The 17,702-nt window shown below is 35.5% G+C and overlaps 2 protein-coding genes across 5 annotated transcripts in view; both read right to left on the bottom strand.

Annotated features, from left to right (window-relative positions):
* Positions 1–4,061, bottom strand: part of kdm4b (lysine (K)-specific demethylase 4B) — a 67,786-nt gene extending 63,725 nt beyond the window's left edge. For all 4 annotated transcript variants that reach the window (XM_016523821.1, XM_016523820.1, XM_016523823.1 and 1 more), the window contains exon 1: positions 3,921–4,061. The gene's annotated coding sequence lies outside the window, so the exon portion shown is untranslated. The remainder of the gene's footprint in view (positions 1–3,920) is intronic.
* A 2,999-nt stretch (positions 4,062–7,060) lies between these two features.
* The window catches only part of uhrf1 (ubiquitin-like with PHD and ring finger domains 1), a 20,534-nt gene continuing 9,892 nt past the window's right edge, over positions 7,061–17,702 (bottom strand). Inside the window, exons 5-16 of the mRNA XM_016523816.1 lie at positions 16,755–16,970; positions 13,607–13,722; positions 13,312–13,498; positions 11,510–11,633; positions 10,809–10,913; positions 10,619–10,725; positions 10,267–10,429; positions 9,718–9,855; positions 9,516–9,636; positions 9,275–9,426; positions 9,081–9,179; positions 7,061–7,278 (exon numbers count right to left, since the gene is read on the bottom strand). Of these exons, the coding sequence (XP_016379302.1) occupies positions 7,129–7,278; positions 9,081–9,179; positions 9,275–9,426; positions 9,516–9,636; positions 9,718–9,855; positions 10,267–10,429; positions 10,619–10,725; positions 10,809–10,913; positions 11,510–11,633; positions 13,312–13,498; positions 13,607–13,722; positions 16,755–16,970 (1,678 nt within the window). The 3' untranslated portion in view covers positions 7,061–7,128. The remainder of the gene's footprint in view (positions 7,279–9,080; positions 9,180–9,274; positions 9,427–9,515; positions 9,637–9,717; positions 9,856–10,266; positions 10,430–10,618; positions 10,726–10,808; positions 10,914–11,509; positions 11,634–13,311; positions 13,499–13,606; positions 13,723–16,754; positions 16,971–17,702) is intronic.

Here is a 17,702-nt window from a genome sequence, read left to right as displayed (position 1 = left end):
CTGCTCCATCTGAAAGCATGTGATGATGATTTCCTGCTGATTACAGAACCAGCATTACTATCAAAATGCGCATGACAATCGCATTCGATTAATCGTGCAGCCCTAGTATATGGGAAAGTTTGACAAAAACAGCCTCAATTCATAATTATATTCAAATTATAAGATTTAAAACCTACTGTTCAGGGATAAGCAGTCCGGAAATTAACTGAAAAGATGAAAAATAGAAACTTATCTACCAATAAAACTAATTAATAAAAAAAATTTCTTCAATTCAGTCAATCATGAAGGATAGTTGAGGAATAACTCAACTCTCCTATATTATATATTTATTTTCCAACATACATATTTTAGGTTACAATTCATATGAATATATGTGAAAACATACATTTAAGGTCCTGTAATTTTAATCATATTTATATCTTCAATAGTTCATTTGAAAGGCTCTGCAATGTGAGAAATTTATTTTTCCAAGTACAAATATCTCAATATGAACTATAAAAAAAAATGCATGAATACAAAAGAAAATAGAAAAAACGTTGTTTTAAGTATTTGTAGATTAGTTCTATAGCATGTAAAAATGTCATGTTATTTAGATTTATTCCAGTGGGAGATGGCTTTAAATTTAAAAGGACTTAGAAAACACAAGCCATGAAGAAATGTATGATAAAAAAGGAAAATGTATGCATTTATTTTAAAAAGCATTGAAAAAGAACCTGCTCTGAACAGGCCAATTACCAAAGAGCCAAAAGCAAAAATCTCACAGACATTATTACTGTCACTGAGCTGAAATCCTCGTCTGACCTGTTGCGTTGCACACGCTTTCATCAGAAACACACAAACCATGAGCCCAACAACCACAGGAATGATGAAAACGTGGATCTTTGCATGATTTTGCATAAGAAATCCATTATTGTGCACAGCAATAATAAAGATATGTCGTTCAATTTACTAAAGCAATCTGTATGGACTGAATTTGAATGTTCTAGCAATGGAAATATTCTTTAAAGCACATTTTGAAACACAGATGCTATTTTGAAGTAGAGTAATACAAATTTAAAATTAATATTACAGATCTAAAGAGGGATATAAGGGCTTTTCTGCACACAATGAAGCTGCCAACTATGATACAACAATAAAATGGCTAACTAAATTAATTTAAACTAAACTAAAATATCTGAAATACACAGAAGAGTTACAAAGATTCTGGCAGCCGTGATGCTTTGCATGATATTTTCTTATGCATAAGTAGATTTTAGTGACAAGTTGCTCAAGGCATTAATATTCAAATGGAATGGAAATACTTTCGTTGCAAATACAGAATTCTTACAACTAGCTATATAAAAATTAATATTAATGATAGTATCAATAATAGCTAGAAAGCAAATAGAGGCAGTGGATTGGTTTTCCCCTTTGCTTGTCACTTCTTGGAAACAGAAGTCATCCAAACCAAGCAGACGTGCATAAAAACTGATTTCATGCTCTCTCTGGACAGCCATCACCATTTTTTATTTGATTATATTTTAATAACTACACTATAGTCTGCATGACGATTATGCATGCATGAATGAAATAATCAATTACTGCATAAAAATTCATCCCAGTTCACGTACAAACCAAGCCCATAGAGTTATGCATAAAAATACCACAGAAAGAAAGTTAGTCAATATCACACGAAGAGTGCCAATATTCACCTCTAAAAAAATTACGTTTTAGACACCATATTGCCTGTAGTGCTCTATTTCGGCAACAAAAATTACTCCAAACACAGCCACAGCGCTGTTTTACGTCTCTGAGAGCTGTAGTTAGGCTGAAACTTGAAAGTTAAGTTGCACGACATAAATGCAGTGTTTAGGTATTATTATTATTATTTTTATTACTATTATTTTGATTTATGCCTTAGTTTTACTTTGTACCTTTTTTAAAGTAATGTGAAATTGATTTTTATATTTCTTGATGTATGCCTTAATTTCAGGTTGTAATGTTTACCTTTTTTAAATTAATGTGTAAATGCATTAAATGGGTTTAGTTTTAACGGTAATTAATGTATGTAATTTCAGCAGTAAAAATATTTATTTTTCTAAAAAGGAAACAAATTAGTTGTTTATTTTAAGAGACCTATCTTATTTTTGTATATCTATCTAGTATTGCTCTTTAATAAAGAAAAATTACTTCTTATCCGATTACTCGATAAATCGATGGAATAATCTGTAGAATACTCGATTACTAAAATAATCGATAGCTACAGCCCTATCACAAAAGCCACAAAGCCTTCCAAGAAGACAGTAAAGGCTTATGTCATGCTTGAGCTGTAGTTAGGCTGAAACTTGAAAGTTAAGTTGCACGACATAAATGCAGTGTTTAGGTATTATTATTATTATTTTTATTACTATTATTTTGATTTATGCCTTAGTTTTACTTTGTACCTTTTTTAAAGTAATGTGAAATTGATTTTTATATTTCTTGATGTATGCCTTAATTTCAGGTTGTAATGTTTACCTTTTTTAAATTAATGTGTAAATGCATTAAATGGGTTTAGTTTTAACGGTAATTAATGTATGTAATTTCAGCAGTAAAAATATTTATTTTTCTAAAAAGGAAACAAATTAGTTGTTTATTTTAAGAGACCTATCTTATTTTCTCTTGTATATCTAGTATTGCTCTTTAATAAAGAAAAATTACTTCTTATCCGATTACTCGATAAATCGATGGAATAATCTGTAGAATACTCGATTACTAAAATAATCGATAGCTACAGCCCTAATTACATAATTTTCTCGCCAATGGATGCTCTGCAGTGAATGGGTGCCGTCAGATGGAGAGTCCAAACAGCTGATAAAAACATCACAATGATCCACAAATAATCCACACCACTCCAGTCCATCAGTTAACATCTGGAGAAGACAAAAGCTGCGTGCAGATTTCTCTCCTGATTCAGATCAGATGACTTTTTCACTGGAGGAAGTGTTATTATGGATTATGGACTCGTATTTTTGTTAAAAACGTCTTGATGGAATTGTTTCTTACAAACACACAGCTTTTAATTTCTCAAGACGTTAATTGATGCACTGGAGTGGTGTGGATTATTGTGATGTTTTTATCAGCTGTTTGGACTCTCATTCTGACGGCACCCATTCACTTCCATTGGTGAGCAAGTGATGGAATGCTACATTTCTCCAAATCTGATGAAGAAACAAACTCATCTACATCTCGGATGGCCTGAGGGTGATTAAATTTGAGTAAAATATTCATTTTTGGGTGAACTACTCACTTTACAAAAATCAATAGCTGTATGCAAAATGCATCGCTTATATTTAATGTAATTAGATATTCCTAAAGTCTCTGTGTTACCATAAATATTCCGCATGCATGCAATAATTGCAGGCAAAATTCAGCTCAAGCGCGTCTTCATAGCTTAAGACAGTTTTCTATCTCTAACTTTCGCTTGCTGTCGTTTATTACATATTAAAAATATGCTTGAAGCTTAACCATAAAGAGCATCCACGCATGAAAGAAAAAGAAATGACCAATCGATGCAAAATGCACGTTTAATTCCTAGTGTTCAGCTCAGCTCAAGTTCAATCAGCATGAGACATGGAGGTTTAAATGGCCTTTGTGTATGTGTGCAGCCTACAGCAGAATGCATCATGGCTACTAAAGCGAAATGAATGAAAAAACCATACGGGAAACGATTAAAATAACACATATACATCACATACGTTGACTTATGTATCAAATACACTACTGTATTCAAGTGCAAATGCTTTAGTGTGCTTATATTTCTCACCAGCAGCGTTTATGCTCCTGATTTGACAAGCATAGCAACACAGCTGCTCTGTAGCATCACAAATAACAATAAAAACTCCTCCAGTCTCCGCGGACTCGACCCGAAAGCGCTATAGAGATAGTATATATCGCGTTACCTCCAGCTCTTGTTCGTTTTTTGCTCTTTTTGTCGCCGTTTTCTTCTCGATTCTATCCGTTTTCTGGATTCCAAAGGCTCGGTTGTGTTACAGCAGCGCTGGGCCGCGTCTCCGCCCACTGCAGCGCGACGTGTGCCGTGATTGGCTGGATCGAACCAAAGCGTAGACTCCCATTGGCTGGCGAGCTCGATTGACAGCTCAACCGGCCTTTCACTTTGTATTTGTGCTTCCTACTATCGCGGAAAGCACGTATTTCACGTAATAATAGTGTCTTCCGGTATGACATACTTGACTGTACGTCTGCGTTTGATGGAATATGAACTATATGCCTTTCATATCCCACATTCTTCCGGTTTTAAACCTGTTTTAAGCACAATACGTTATAAATAGAAGAAAACCCTCCATTTAAACGACGTGGAAATGTGTTCAAAGAACAGAGCATATACACAAAAATAATATCTATCTACCAGTTTAGACCCCCATTTTCCTTTTCTTTCTTTTTAGGATGAAATTTAAATTAGGGGGAAACGTTTGTAGTTTAAAAAAAAAATTTTTTTCAGAAAAGTAAAAAAGTAAAGAAAAAGGTGAAATCGCTTTGCGTCTTTAGATCAACTTTTCTAGATCAATTTTTTTCTATGACTAAAACTTAACTTATACTAAAACAGTCAAGTACTAACTCATCCCAAAAGTTGTCGTTACAGACTATACAAATATCTTGAGTGCGTTATCCGCCTTTTTAACCATTCGTAGCTTGATTGTGCGCGACTCCCGGAATCGTCCACTTGTAGTTATTTTTCTGAACAAAAACAATCCATTATGCTGCATAACATCGCAAATTGGTATTTGTCATTTTAGTTATTAAAGGCACTGGTTTGTATCGCAAACTGTTTTACCATTTACTGCACTTTATTTATGCATCGCGCATGAATCAAGTCTCACATATTCAAAAACAGCATTTTTATTGCAAAATATGATACACAGAGCATTTTTAAAAGAGCGCACACACACATGGGGTTTTATTTTATATAAAAAGTTCAATACAGTTTATTGAAAAATATAGCACTCGTCCCAGTGCAAGAAAATAGCTATGCACCAACCACTACATAAAATGGCTAAATACAAGTGCTAAAAATATACAATTTCAAATCTCAGAATATGCAAATATTAGAAATAGTTGAGGAATAACTAAGGAAAAAAATAAAATAAAAAGGTAATTATCTCCAGCCTTAGGCATTTTATTTAGCAAAAACTACAACAACTCTTACAAGCAAAGAACGTCAACGGGCGAAAAAGACGATACAATTAAATACTTCCTGAATGAGAATCTGTATGGGTTTGTGCGGAAAACGGTTCAAGGATTTACCCTGAAAACCTTCGGAAAGTCAAGGAAGACCAGGAGCGCTTAAAACCGGATCTGGGATCGACTCAAAACATGCACCTGAAATGCAGATCGCGGATCAGTTTTACGCGCATGACCACTGTTTGCATAACGGCAGAAGTTAGTGGAAAAATGACAATCCATTTCTAAAGCACATACAGCAGTTAAACAGCAAAGCAAATAAACGAAACGGAAAAATATCTATTCATTTCAGAGCGTATTAAAATTTAGTTGCTTATCAAAATGGATGAGAAAAAACAGGATAAGTTCAACGAATGTAGAGTTTTTTTACGTAAATTACTAATAGGTTAAAATGAATAATTTTTTAGATTCAATTTCATTAGTTACCAATAACGGCGGTATGATAAAAGATTTAATAAAGCCAAAACGCAAAAACGTTTTTGTGCGCTAGTAAAGCTACGGCACCTTAAACTCACAGATCTTAATAGCATTTGTACGAAGGCTTGTCATTGTCATAAACGACAAAAAACTGCTGGCGAAAAAAAGCTGAGATAACGTCACAAACATCCTCGTAGTGCATAGCTAGTTTATTTAAATTTAGTTAGCGCTAACGATGGTACAGTAAAAACATTACTGCTACAGCACCATAAACTCTTTGACGTTAACATTCGTACGAAGGCTTGTTAATGTAATAAACGACAAAAAACTGCTGGCGAAAAAAAGTTGAGATAACGTCGCAAACATCCTCGTAGTGCATAGCTAGTTTATTTAAATTTAGTTAGCGCTAACGATGGTACAGTAAAAACATTACTGCTAGAGCACCATAAACTCTTTGACGTTAACATTCGTACGAAGGCTTGTTAATGTAATAAATGGAAAAAACCTGTTGGAATATTAGCGTCGCAAACATTGTATATAGTACATAGCTATTTATTTTAAATTTAGTTAGCGCTAACGATGGTACAGTTAAACATTACTGCTACAGCACCTTAAACTCATGGCTGTTAACATTTGTACAAAAGCTTGTTAATGTCAAATGATTAACGTTGCAAACGTCGTATTTAGTACATAGCTATTTTCTTTAAATTTAGTTAACGCTAATGATGGTACAGTAAAAACGCAAACGCGCTGAATCGTTTTAACAGGACTCTAGAGCCAGCGCTTTCACACAAATCATTGCAACGTCAAATTACTGCTTGCAAAAAATTAAGGAACATCGTAAGTGCATAGATAGTTCTTAGTTAACGTTAACAATGGTAAAAACGCTACTGCTACAGCACCTTAAACTCAACCATTCTAAATAGCATTCGTACGAAAGCTTGTTAACATCAAATGGCAAAAAAACCTTTTTGATGTGATATTAACGTTTATTAAATTCAGTTAGCGCTAACGATGGTACAGTAAAAATGTCAATCGCACTTACGAAGCAACGAGATCTTTTTAACGGGATTCTAGAGCCAGCGTTTTCGTACAAATCATTGTAATGACAAATTGCAGCGAAAAATTATTAACGAACATCGTAATTGTGCATAGCTATGGTTCATTGTGCTGGTGTAGGGTACAAGAAGGCAATGATACGTCACTTGAAGCGGCTATAGCTAAAACACGACTAGAATCACTTTGCTCGTAAATACGAAGATCGCAATTCAGAAGAAATAGCTACAACGTACAGAAATCAAGTGGCTAGATAAAGGCAAATCACAAAACAGGGCCAAATCAAGTAGCGGTGTTCAATCAAGGCAGAGGCGTTTCCATCAATCCTACAACCTGATGCATTTGTTAAATATATATAAAAAAAAACAAAAAACAAATCCATGTTTCGTTCGTAAAATTCTGTCGCACCGCGTCGCCGTGCCGACAGCATCAGCGTCAACACCGGCCGCTGCTGTATCCGGGGAAGAGCTGAGTGAGGATGGCTTGGAGAGGTTTGTTCACCGTCATTTGGTAGTTTTTGCCCAGGTCGTGTCGGCAGGCTGGACAGGTGTAGACCTCGGCTTTGAAAGATCGCTGAAGGCATTCCTGCGAAGATAACAAAATTGTGTTTATCTTATTCATAAATGTACAAACTATTGCATGTGTCATGATGAAATGAAACCCTCAAGTGTTGCCATAAACCCTAAAATCAGACGTCATTTTTTTTTTTTTGTAAAATAAATAAGACAAATTAAAGCCAATTTTCACAATTTAATAGAAATATTTCTATTAAACGAAATACTGTACATTGGCAGGAGGGATGAATAAAGTAGATGTCTGCATTCCTGCGGCTCTCCCGCGGTAACCGACCAGATTTTTTGCGCTGCGGGATTAAATTCCCGAATAAAACGCGGTAGCGGTCGGTAACTCTGGTGTAATTTGAACGGGAGCGGGCGGTCTAACAATATCTCAAATGTTAAACGAATTGTATCCTGACAAGACGAATAAAAATAAAAAATAAAATTTTTGTACAACATTTTCTGACACTTTTTTTTCTACTGTGTTGCATAAAATAAACGAATTTTGTGTCTTAATATAATTTATATAAATAAACTCTGGTGTAATTTGAACGGGAGCGGGCGGTCTAACAATATCTCATTCCCGACATCCATTCAGAACAGCATATCTGCGATTTATTCTTATTGACCACCGCATGCTTTAAACGTCACGCGTTTTATTTGCGGGGTCTGTGCGCAGCATGTGCATAACGATGCTCAGAGCAGGCTGTACCGGTGGTAAATATACGGCCCTCAGACAGAACAGGCAGGTTGTCGATGAGTGACAGCAGAATAAGGATGGAGCAAAGTGTGGATGCGCTGTCCTTGAAGCACGTTCAACTCGGTTTTGTTTAGATTTTGCTTAGCCTATAATTTTAAATGAAAGATGTCGTATTTATTTATTTTTCTCTGCGACACTTTTCCTACTGTGTTAACAGAAAAATAACATGCAATTTTGAGCAGACTACACTTTTATTTGTCAGCCTCTCTCTCTTTCTTTCAGTAGCGGAAATTTAAATGTGATATTCTGGAAACGAGATCTAAATTTAGCGGGAACGGTCGGGAAGAAAATTACTAAGTGGACAGCGGGTAAACAAAGAGTTAATATATAGCGGGAGGGTGCGGAATATAACTTGTATGTAAATAAAATAAAATAATGGAAGTATAATTAAAATAAAAACAATTAAATAAAAAAAAATTATGAATAAATATAAAAAAGGATAATTAAAACTTAAAAAATAACTGACGTGTCTATAAAAAATTAAAACAAAACAGATAAATAAAATTAAACAAAATTAGGCATAATTAAAAAATAAATAAATAAATAAATTTTCAAAAAAATAAATGTATGTGTACATTATTTAAAAATGACATAACTAAAATATAATTTTACTAAAGCATAATAAAAAAGAAAAAAAAAAGTATAATCAATAAAACGACTAAAATCAAAGAAAATTTTAATATGAATAAAAAGTAAAATTAAAATAACTAACCGAAATACACATTAATATATAACTGAAAGTTAAATTATTTTTAATATATATATAATATAAATAGCATAATTTTGCTAAAGTAAAATTAAAAAAGTGATTAAAATAAAATGTAAAATATTTTTAAGTATAGTTATTTAAAAAAAACAAAAAAAAAACACTAACAACTAAAATTAAATAATTACAATTAATTATTAACCAAATAAGAATAACTACGGGAAAAAACAGAACATGTATAATTAAAATACTTAAGAATTTCAAGTATTTTACTCGCATTCACGAGAAAATCTAAGAGTTCTATTGTCCACTCTAAAGTCCGTTGTTGCAATATAACAAGTTTGTCTGTGGTTTTGTCTCTTACCCTGCAGACGTTGTGTTGGCATTCTGTGGTGATGGGCTGATAGACGACTTCTTGGCAGCAGATGCACAGGAAAACTTCCTCCACTTTGTTGATGAAGCGCTACAAGTGTGACACAAACACATTAAACCAACAATCATCAGAGCGGCTTAATTACAAGACAGGTGGCGATAACGAAGGCTCTGGTCTGAACGTACAGGTCCGAGGTTGAGAGACTCCATGGCTTCGTCCCACAGCTTCTTGTTGAGCTCGTCGTCCTTGATCAAGGCCTTCTGCTCTTTGCTCAGTTTGTACGCCTCCACTTTCATCTTCTTAGGCGTGCTTTTGGCCGGAGAGCTCTTCTCGTCCACTGCGATGGAGAAAAGCGAAGACATTACAGACAAAAACTGACCTGACTTTTAGGTTCGGTCTTTATTAAATCAGGACGTTTTCACTTACCGGTCTGGGATTTCCTCTTCCTCTTGCCCTTGGTGGGCATTTCTTCAACGTCGTCGTCGTCGTTTTTGTTCTCTTTCTCCTTTTCTTTCGCAGCTACGGCTTCCAGATAACCTTCAGGATACTGAAGCACCAGAGAATGAGGATTCATGAGCGATTCGCAAACGAAATGGGCGAAACTTGAGTGAAATCTGGCAGACGTTACCTGCATGGTGAGCCCCAGTTTCTTAATGCGCTCTTTCCCGTCGCGGGTCCACGGCGCAGGTTCATCGTCGTTACGTTTCAGCAAGTATCTCCAAACGAGGAAGCCGGACTTGCCCTTTTCTGGCCAATACTTCACCACCTAATAAACACGCCGATTAATTACTGCCCACATGCAACTGCATAAAATATGTATAATTCAAATAAAAATGTATCAAAGAAAGTTTTCAATAAAGTATTCATTGAAAAAAATTAGTGCTGTCAAACAATTCATCGCGTTAAAATATTCTTAAATTTATTAATAAATTACAAAAAATGACTATATTAATTATAATTATTACTATTGAATAACAAATGCATATAAAAACTAATAACCTAATAAAAAATAACTAAAAAAAACAACAACAAATACATATTGAAAGTATAATTAAAAACGTGTTAAAATTTCAAGGTCCATCACATGCATTCACTGAGAACATTTATGAATAAATAAGACATATAAAAATGTCTAAAACGGATGTAAATGTTGAAAATGCACGGACAAATCGCTCACCTTGTAAATGCCGTCGTAGCGGTTGCCATCTTCGGGACTGTACTTGCTGTGTTTGCGTCCTTTGGAGCTGCGCACGACTCTCACGGGTTTCCCAGCCTTCCAGTCTTTGGCCTCGGCGCCTTCCTTCTCGTTCACCGTCGCGTTGCAGTTCAGAGCAAGAGCCCTACAAATCACAAACCAACAATAAAAACAAGAGAACTCGTACAACATTTCTTCCACGGTCTGTCCACGTTTGATGCATTTTCATCGTCGCAACATTGATATCTTCCATACTGCATGAAGCGCAATGCAAATAAATGCAACTCCAAATAGCTAACCCAGGAAATGTTTAATAATGCGACGGTTCTCGGACCTGTTCATGTTGGTGAGCTTCTGATCGCAGGACTGCTCGGCCGTTCTCTTGTTTCCCGAGAGGTCGCGACCCCCGGATCCCGTGTAGGTGAACTCGTTACCGTCGTCCTGAATAAAGAGCGAGTCACAGGTGAACGGAGGAAGGGAAAGAGTTCTTGAAGGAGAGGTTTGGATGAGAATCACAAACGTACCACGTCATCTTCGTAGCCCCCGGCGAGAACCAGAGAATAAGCGCCGTCGTTACTCCTGCCGTGAATCCCAGCGACGTGAGGCCTGTGAATGCCGGATTCACTCACCTGTAAATTAAATTAAAACTAAATATTTATTTTTTTTAAATAAAACATACTAATACTACTAACAGAAACTATAATTTAACTTTTTAAAATAGTGTAATTATGTATAAATAATATAACATACTATTTTAGGGTTTCCATGATTCTAGAAGGCTTTAAAAAAAAAACAATTAGTATTTTTATTAGTTTTAATGATTAAACTATTAATGAAAACTATAATTTATTTAAAAAAAAAAGTATATATATAATTTTTTTTTTAATAAAACGAATACTGATACTACTAATACTAAAAATGGAAACTATGAATAAACCAATTCAATTTTATAATTATTCTTAATGAAAGTTTTCATTTATATAACATGTGTGTGTACTGTGTATATTTATTATGTATATATAAATACACACACATTCATGTACATATTTAAGAAAAATATGTTGTTTATATTTTATATATAAATATATATTGCATGTGTGTGTTATATATATATATATATTAAATGTACACGCATTATATAAACGAAAACTTTTATTTTGGATGCGATTAATCGTTTGACAGCACTAATATACACCGTGTTTTGTGTTGCCCGTCGGAAACGCACCTTCCCCCAGTCTCTCTGACTGGACGAGCTCGCCGACGCCATCTTGGCCTTCTTCTTGCTTTCCTTCAGCTTCTCTCCGGCCAGAACCACCTCACTGGCGTCATTACGGCATTCAGGACAATACCTGCGAAAAAGACATTTAGAGTGGAAACGACAATTGTTTTACTTGATTTGCGCAGACAATTTACGCAAAGGTTTTACGAGTAATTAATACAAATTGTTTATGTTTCACTAAAATGAAATGTTTCACTAAACTCATAATGTAGTTTAATAAACATTTTACATATTTGTTCCTGCCAAAGGTTGTTGGTTCAAATCCCATGAACAAAACTGTATGATACTGAAACTTAAACTTTTTTCTTCAAAATACAATTAAAGTATTTAGGTTCGTAGATCAATTTAAGCGACAAATTCCGTGAGAACAAAAACAGCTAAAGCTAACAAGTTTATTTGATGTTGTCAGAAGGTTGTTGGTTCAAATCCCTCAAGAATCAATTTTGTTGTTGCTTTGGATGAACGTTTTAAATGAAGAGTAATTAGTGACGAGAACAAATTTAGCAGTCTTTGTCGCAAGAATGGTTTTACGAACAGCTGCCGAGCGATTTACACAAATTCAATAATTTACAAATTATATTAGAGATTGTTACAATAAGCTTTGTAGTCGTTTTAAATCTTTAATATTTAAATAGTATAAATAAAATTGTATGAAAAATTAACTATGACTAACTTTTTTCACTATACAATTGAAATATGTGTTCGTAGATCAATTTAAGAGAAACTTCATGAGCACAAAACAGATCTAAAGCTAACAAGTTTTGACGTCGCCAAAAGGTTGTTGGTTCAGATTCCTCAAGTGTTTATTTATTGTTGCTTTGGAGGAACATATTAGATAAATGATAAGTAATTAGTGACGGAGAACTCCTTTACTAGACCTCGTTGCGAGAACGAATGGTTTTACAAACACTGTACAATTGATTTTAGAGCTTAGCGTAACAAAAAATATATGTAATTAAGATCTTTATTTTTAAACATTGTAAACAAAGCTTCACATTCAAAGTGGACTAGAGTGAACTTTCATCATTATACAATTGAAATACTTAAGTTTGTAGCTAAATTTAAGAGAAATATTGTGAACGAAAAAAAAAAAGCTAAAAGCTAAGTTTTTTTTTTATGTCACTAGAAGGTTGTTGGTTCAAATTTGTTGCTACTTTGGAGGAACACTTCAGATAAATGATGAGTAATTAGTGGCGAAAACCTTGTTTACCAGTCCTAGTCACAAAAATGGTTTTACAATCACCAGTGATTTACACATTCAACAACTTGCAAATGATATTGGAGTTTAGTGTAACAAATCTGTGTGACTGTTTTAAACATCTTAAACTGTATGATCAATGTTCGACAACTACGAAGTGTTTCTTCATTACACTATTGAAATTTTCAAGTAGGTAAATAAACTTAAAGGGTTAGGCCATGTCCACACGTATTTTTTATAAACAGTTTTTCCTTCTTCCGTTTTAAAAAAAATCTCCGTCCACATAAAAAACGTAAAAGCATGCTATGACGCAGTGTCAAGAGCATGCCAAATTTTGCGCAGCTCGTCAGTGAACAACGGCTCTGTGTAGTTAATGCTGTTCAATGTGAAAGCACGCACGTGATGGAGATTTACCGCTGATTACAGAACCGGCTTTCTGACAAGATGCGCGTTAAATATCGCATGCGATTTATCGTGCAGCCCTAGTTCAAATCCCTCAAGAGTTGATTTATTGTTGCTATGGATGGAAGTATCAGATAAACTCGTTTACCAGTCCTCGTCCTCAGGGATGGTGGTGAGCGGCGGGTTCAGGCAGTATGTGTGAAACGCCATGTCGCATTCGTCGCACAGCAGCTGTTTGTCGGGATCCTGCTTCACGCCGCAAGCGTGACAGTTGCACATGCGGCAGTTCTTCTTCGGGTCGTCTTTGCAGACCTTGCACTCAGGTCCGTTCGACCCTGAATCGACAGAAACGAGGAAACTTATAGTTTGCGCTTAACATATTGAGAAAGAATACCGCAAAACCGAAATGTAGGTTCGATACGATACTAAGAAGTCAGACTCACTCTTGAGAGGGCTGTCAGAAGAGGCTCCTGGACCCTCCGAACTTCCTGGCTCCTCGATCTTGTAGATTTCGGTTACAAACATGATCCGACAGTCGTTGAGAGAATCGCCAGCGTCTCTGTAGAAAGTGTGGAAAAACATTGTGAGCGAAACAAAGGAAATGACCAGCAGAACCAATGCAATTTTAAATATCTAATTTTCACACTGGTTTCACAAGGAATTAGATCTCATTTTTCCTGCTGAAGGTGACAACTTTCATAAGAAGGGGAAACTCCGGTTTCGCTGTCTACACGATAACACTGCAACCAGAGTTTTTGAAAATCTTCACCCTGGCAGCAGTTTTCACAAATGTTCGGTTTCAGTGACCTGGTGCTGCGCTTGCGTGTGGACGAACGGCCAAACCGCGTAGAAAAAGCTGCGGTTTTGAAAACCTGTGTTCGTGTGGACGGCCTTAGTTCACCCAAAAATGAAAATTCTGTCATTAATTACTCACCCTCATGTCGTTCCAAACTCGCAAGACCTCCGTTCATCTTCGGAACACAAATTTGACATTTTCCAAAAACAATATTTTTGATGAATTCCGAGAGCTCTCTGACCCTCCCATAGACAGCAAGCGTAATTACACGTTCAAGGCTCAGAAACGTTGCAAGGACATCGTTAAAATAATCCATGTGACGTCAGGAGTTCAACCATAATTTTACGAAGCTACGAGAAATTTTTTTTCTTCTTTTTTTCCCGCACAAAAAATAAACTTTATTCAACAATTCGCAATTTTAAATATCTAATTTTCACACTGGTTTCACAAGGAATTAGATCTCATTTTTCCTGCTGAAGGTGACAACTTTCATAAGAAGGGGCTTTACAAACATTTTACATATTCGTTCTTGCATAAAAATTATTTTACGAATACTTCGAGTGATTTACATATTTACAAATGATTGTAAAGCTTAAATGTAACAAATTTGTAATATACTTAAATATTATACAAACAAAACTTAAAATCAACATCTATTTTAATTCTATAGAATACTTACATTTGCAGATACATAATTTAAACAGACAAACCAACAGAAAGAAAATGGAATTCATGACGTCTGTAATGGAATTGACAATTTTAATAGGATTTGGCACCTGAATATGATAGTTTGCTTAAGAACGGTTTCATGAGCAATTAATGTGAAATTTGTTCTACGAACTGAATGCAACACATTGCGTAAAAAGTAGTTTGACATTTTACAAGTTCCTACATAAGAATTGTTTTACAAACACTTCAATTTACCAATGAATTTAACAGTTGTGTAAAATGCTATAATTGTATTAAATATTTTTAAATGTGATTTTAATTGTATAATAAAATGATAAAATTAAATTAAAACCACTAAGTTTGCAGATAACAAACTTGTGAGCAAACCAACAGAAAGAAAAAAAATGAAAGCAAGGCAATTTTCATGAGAAATTAATGCAAACTTGCTCTGAAAGCCTTGCGTAGAAAGTGGTTTGGTAAACATTCCCCTTTAAACAAATTTGATAATTTACAAAATGATTTTAAAGCCTAAACCATACTATATAATTGTTTAAAATCTTTTTAAACACATTTTAATTGTACATTAAAGCTTTATTATAAAGTTCATAATTAACTATGCCATTAAAATCCTTAAGTTCATAAATAATTCAAAATGAGAAATTCGTATTAGACCAATAAAAGAAAAATGGTCAGCAAGTGGAATCGACAATTTTTAATCAGATTTGCTCATCGAACAAGACAATTTGTGTATTTGTTCTTGCGCAAGAACATTTTTTTCTACATTGTTTGGCTAAAAGCTTGGCTTAAGGAAGTGCAAAAAATATTTTGAAGAATGTAACCAAAGAGTTGACGGTAGCCTTTGACTTTTTATAGTATTTTTTTTTCCATATTATGGAAGTCAATGGCTACCGTCAACAGTTGGGTTACCAACATTCTTCAAAATATCTTATTTGTGTTCAACAGAAGGACGAAACTCATTTGGAACAAGTGAAAGGATGGGTAAATGAGAGAATATAAATTTTTTTGGGTGAACTATTCTGTCATTAATTACTTACCCTCATGTCGTTCCGAACCCGTAAGACCTTCGTTCATCTTCGGAACACAAATTAAGATAGTTTTAATTCATTCTGAGAGCTCTCTGACCCTCCCATAGACAGCAAGCATACTTACACGATCAAGGCTCAAAAACGTAGTAAGGACATCGTTAAAATAATCCATCAGGGGTTCAACCGTAACTTTACAAAGCTACGAGAATATTTTTTGTGCGCAAAGAAAACTAAAATAACGACTTGATTCAACAATGTCTCCTCCGTGTCACCCTGGCGTCATTTTGGAGAATATCCACTAAACGCAAACAGCGAATGTTGTTTTGTGTCAGCAGCACCATACGCGGATATGCGGTTTACGCTTTGATCTGAACGTATCCGCGTATATACGTATGTGATATTCTCCAAAATGGTGCTATAGGGTGACGCAGGAGACGAATTGTTGAATCAAGTCGCTATTTTCGTTTTCTTTGCACACAAAAAATATTCTCGTAGCTTCATAAAGATACGGTTCAACCCCTGATGTCACATGGATTATTTTAACGATGTCCTTGCTACGTTTCTGAGCCTTGATCGTGTAAGTACGCTTGCTGTCTATGGGAGGGTCAGAGAGCTCTCAGAATGCATCAAATATCTTAATTTGTGTTCCGAAGATGAACGGAGGTCTTAAGCCCCGTTCACACCAAGAACGATAACTATAAAGATAAAGATATTAGCGTCCACACCAGCGAACGATATCATCTGTTTATTCTAAGCGCACGCTCGTCTGCCGCTTTAAATTCTTGAGCTCCTTATAGCAGGATGGATTCTGATTGGCTGTCAATGTTTGTATTGTTCATCAGCTGGAAAAAAATCATTCTGATAGTGATTCCAATGATATCGTTTCTCTGTGCCTTCATCGTCATAGCTGTGGTGTGGACTCTGCTATTCTTTAATATTGAGAACGATTTTTAGAACTATATCTTTATCGTCCTTTGTGTGAATGGGCCTTGGTTTGGAACGACATGAGGGTTAGTAATTAACGACAGAATTTTCATTTCTGTGTGAACTATCCCTTTAAAGACTAAAACATCGTCCTACCCGAGCAGGATCTTGCCGTAAACCTCGCGCTGGGTGCGTGTTTCTCTCTTCCTCTGGATCTCGGCGTCGTACCAGTAGCCGCGCTCCTTGGGCTCGTCCGGGTTGAAGTTCACCATCACGATCATGCCCTGCTCCAGCTGGTGCCACTGGTAGACGGTGCGCGCCCGCGGTCGGACGTCTTTCCCACACAGCTGCACCACGCCGTTCTCAGGGTAACTGCACAGAGCACACACTCGCAACATTAGCATTCAACAGCGCGGGATGTTTAAACAGACTGCCTTTGATAAACGGTTTAAGACACAGATGAAAGGAAAGACTGAAACTGGGAGATGTTAACTCGCGATGAATCCAGGTGTTCATCCAGGTGTTCAACATTATCATTAACAGAGATAATGTTGAATGTGTTATTCACCTTACAGTTTTACTCAAAGTCTGTCTTCCAAGTCAATTCAGCCTTATAATTGGGTCATAAGAACATCTGACTGAAAATGACTTGCGATTCAGAAAGTGAATCAGTTGTTGACTTTGATTCAAAATGATAATTCATGAATCTTTTGAATTGTTCATGACTCATTGAATGTTTTAAGATTTGGATGTCAAATTGTATTCGTTGTTGAGCACACATGAAAACGAAGGCACGAGGATTAATACGGAGTATCGTTAAAGCTGCAGTCCATAAGTTTTGCCTCTTTGTCGCCATCTCTGTTTGAAAACCTGGAATTGCAGCTGTGTGCTGAATTATCTAGCTTGCGTGGGTTGTGCTCTGGCGCAGCTCCAGTGCGGATTAATCTAATGTTCTGAAGAGTATGTGTGGCAGTCAGTCACCGCACCGGTGTGGATATTTACTGTACTTCGCAATCACAGATTCTAGTCTACGTCTTGGAATATATGACCCAAATAAGAATTTTCACCGTATATTGCCATCTGAATAAGTAATAAGTCTGCCAT

Source organism: Sinocyclocheilus rhinocerous, unplaced genomic scaffold (genome assembly GCF_001515625.1).
Source record: "Sinocyclocheilus rhinocerous isolate Xijiao unplaced genomic scaffold, SAMN03320098_v1.1 scaffold1351, whole genome shotgun sequence".
Classification (NCBI taxonomy): domain Eukaryota; kingdom Metazoa; phylum Chordata; class Actinopteri; order Cypriniformes; family Cyprinidae; genus Sinocyclocheilus; species Sinocyclocheilus rhinocerous.
The sequence above is the reverse complement of the archived record's forward strand: the minus strand, read 5'-3'. Positions and strand labels throughout refer to the sequence as shown.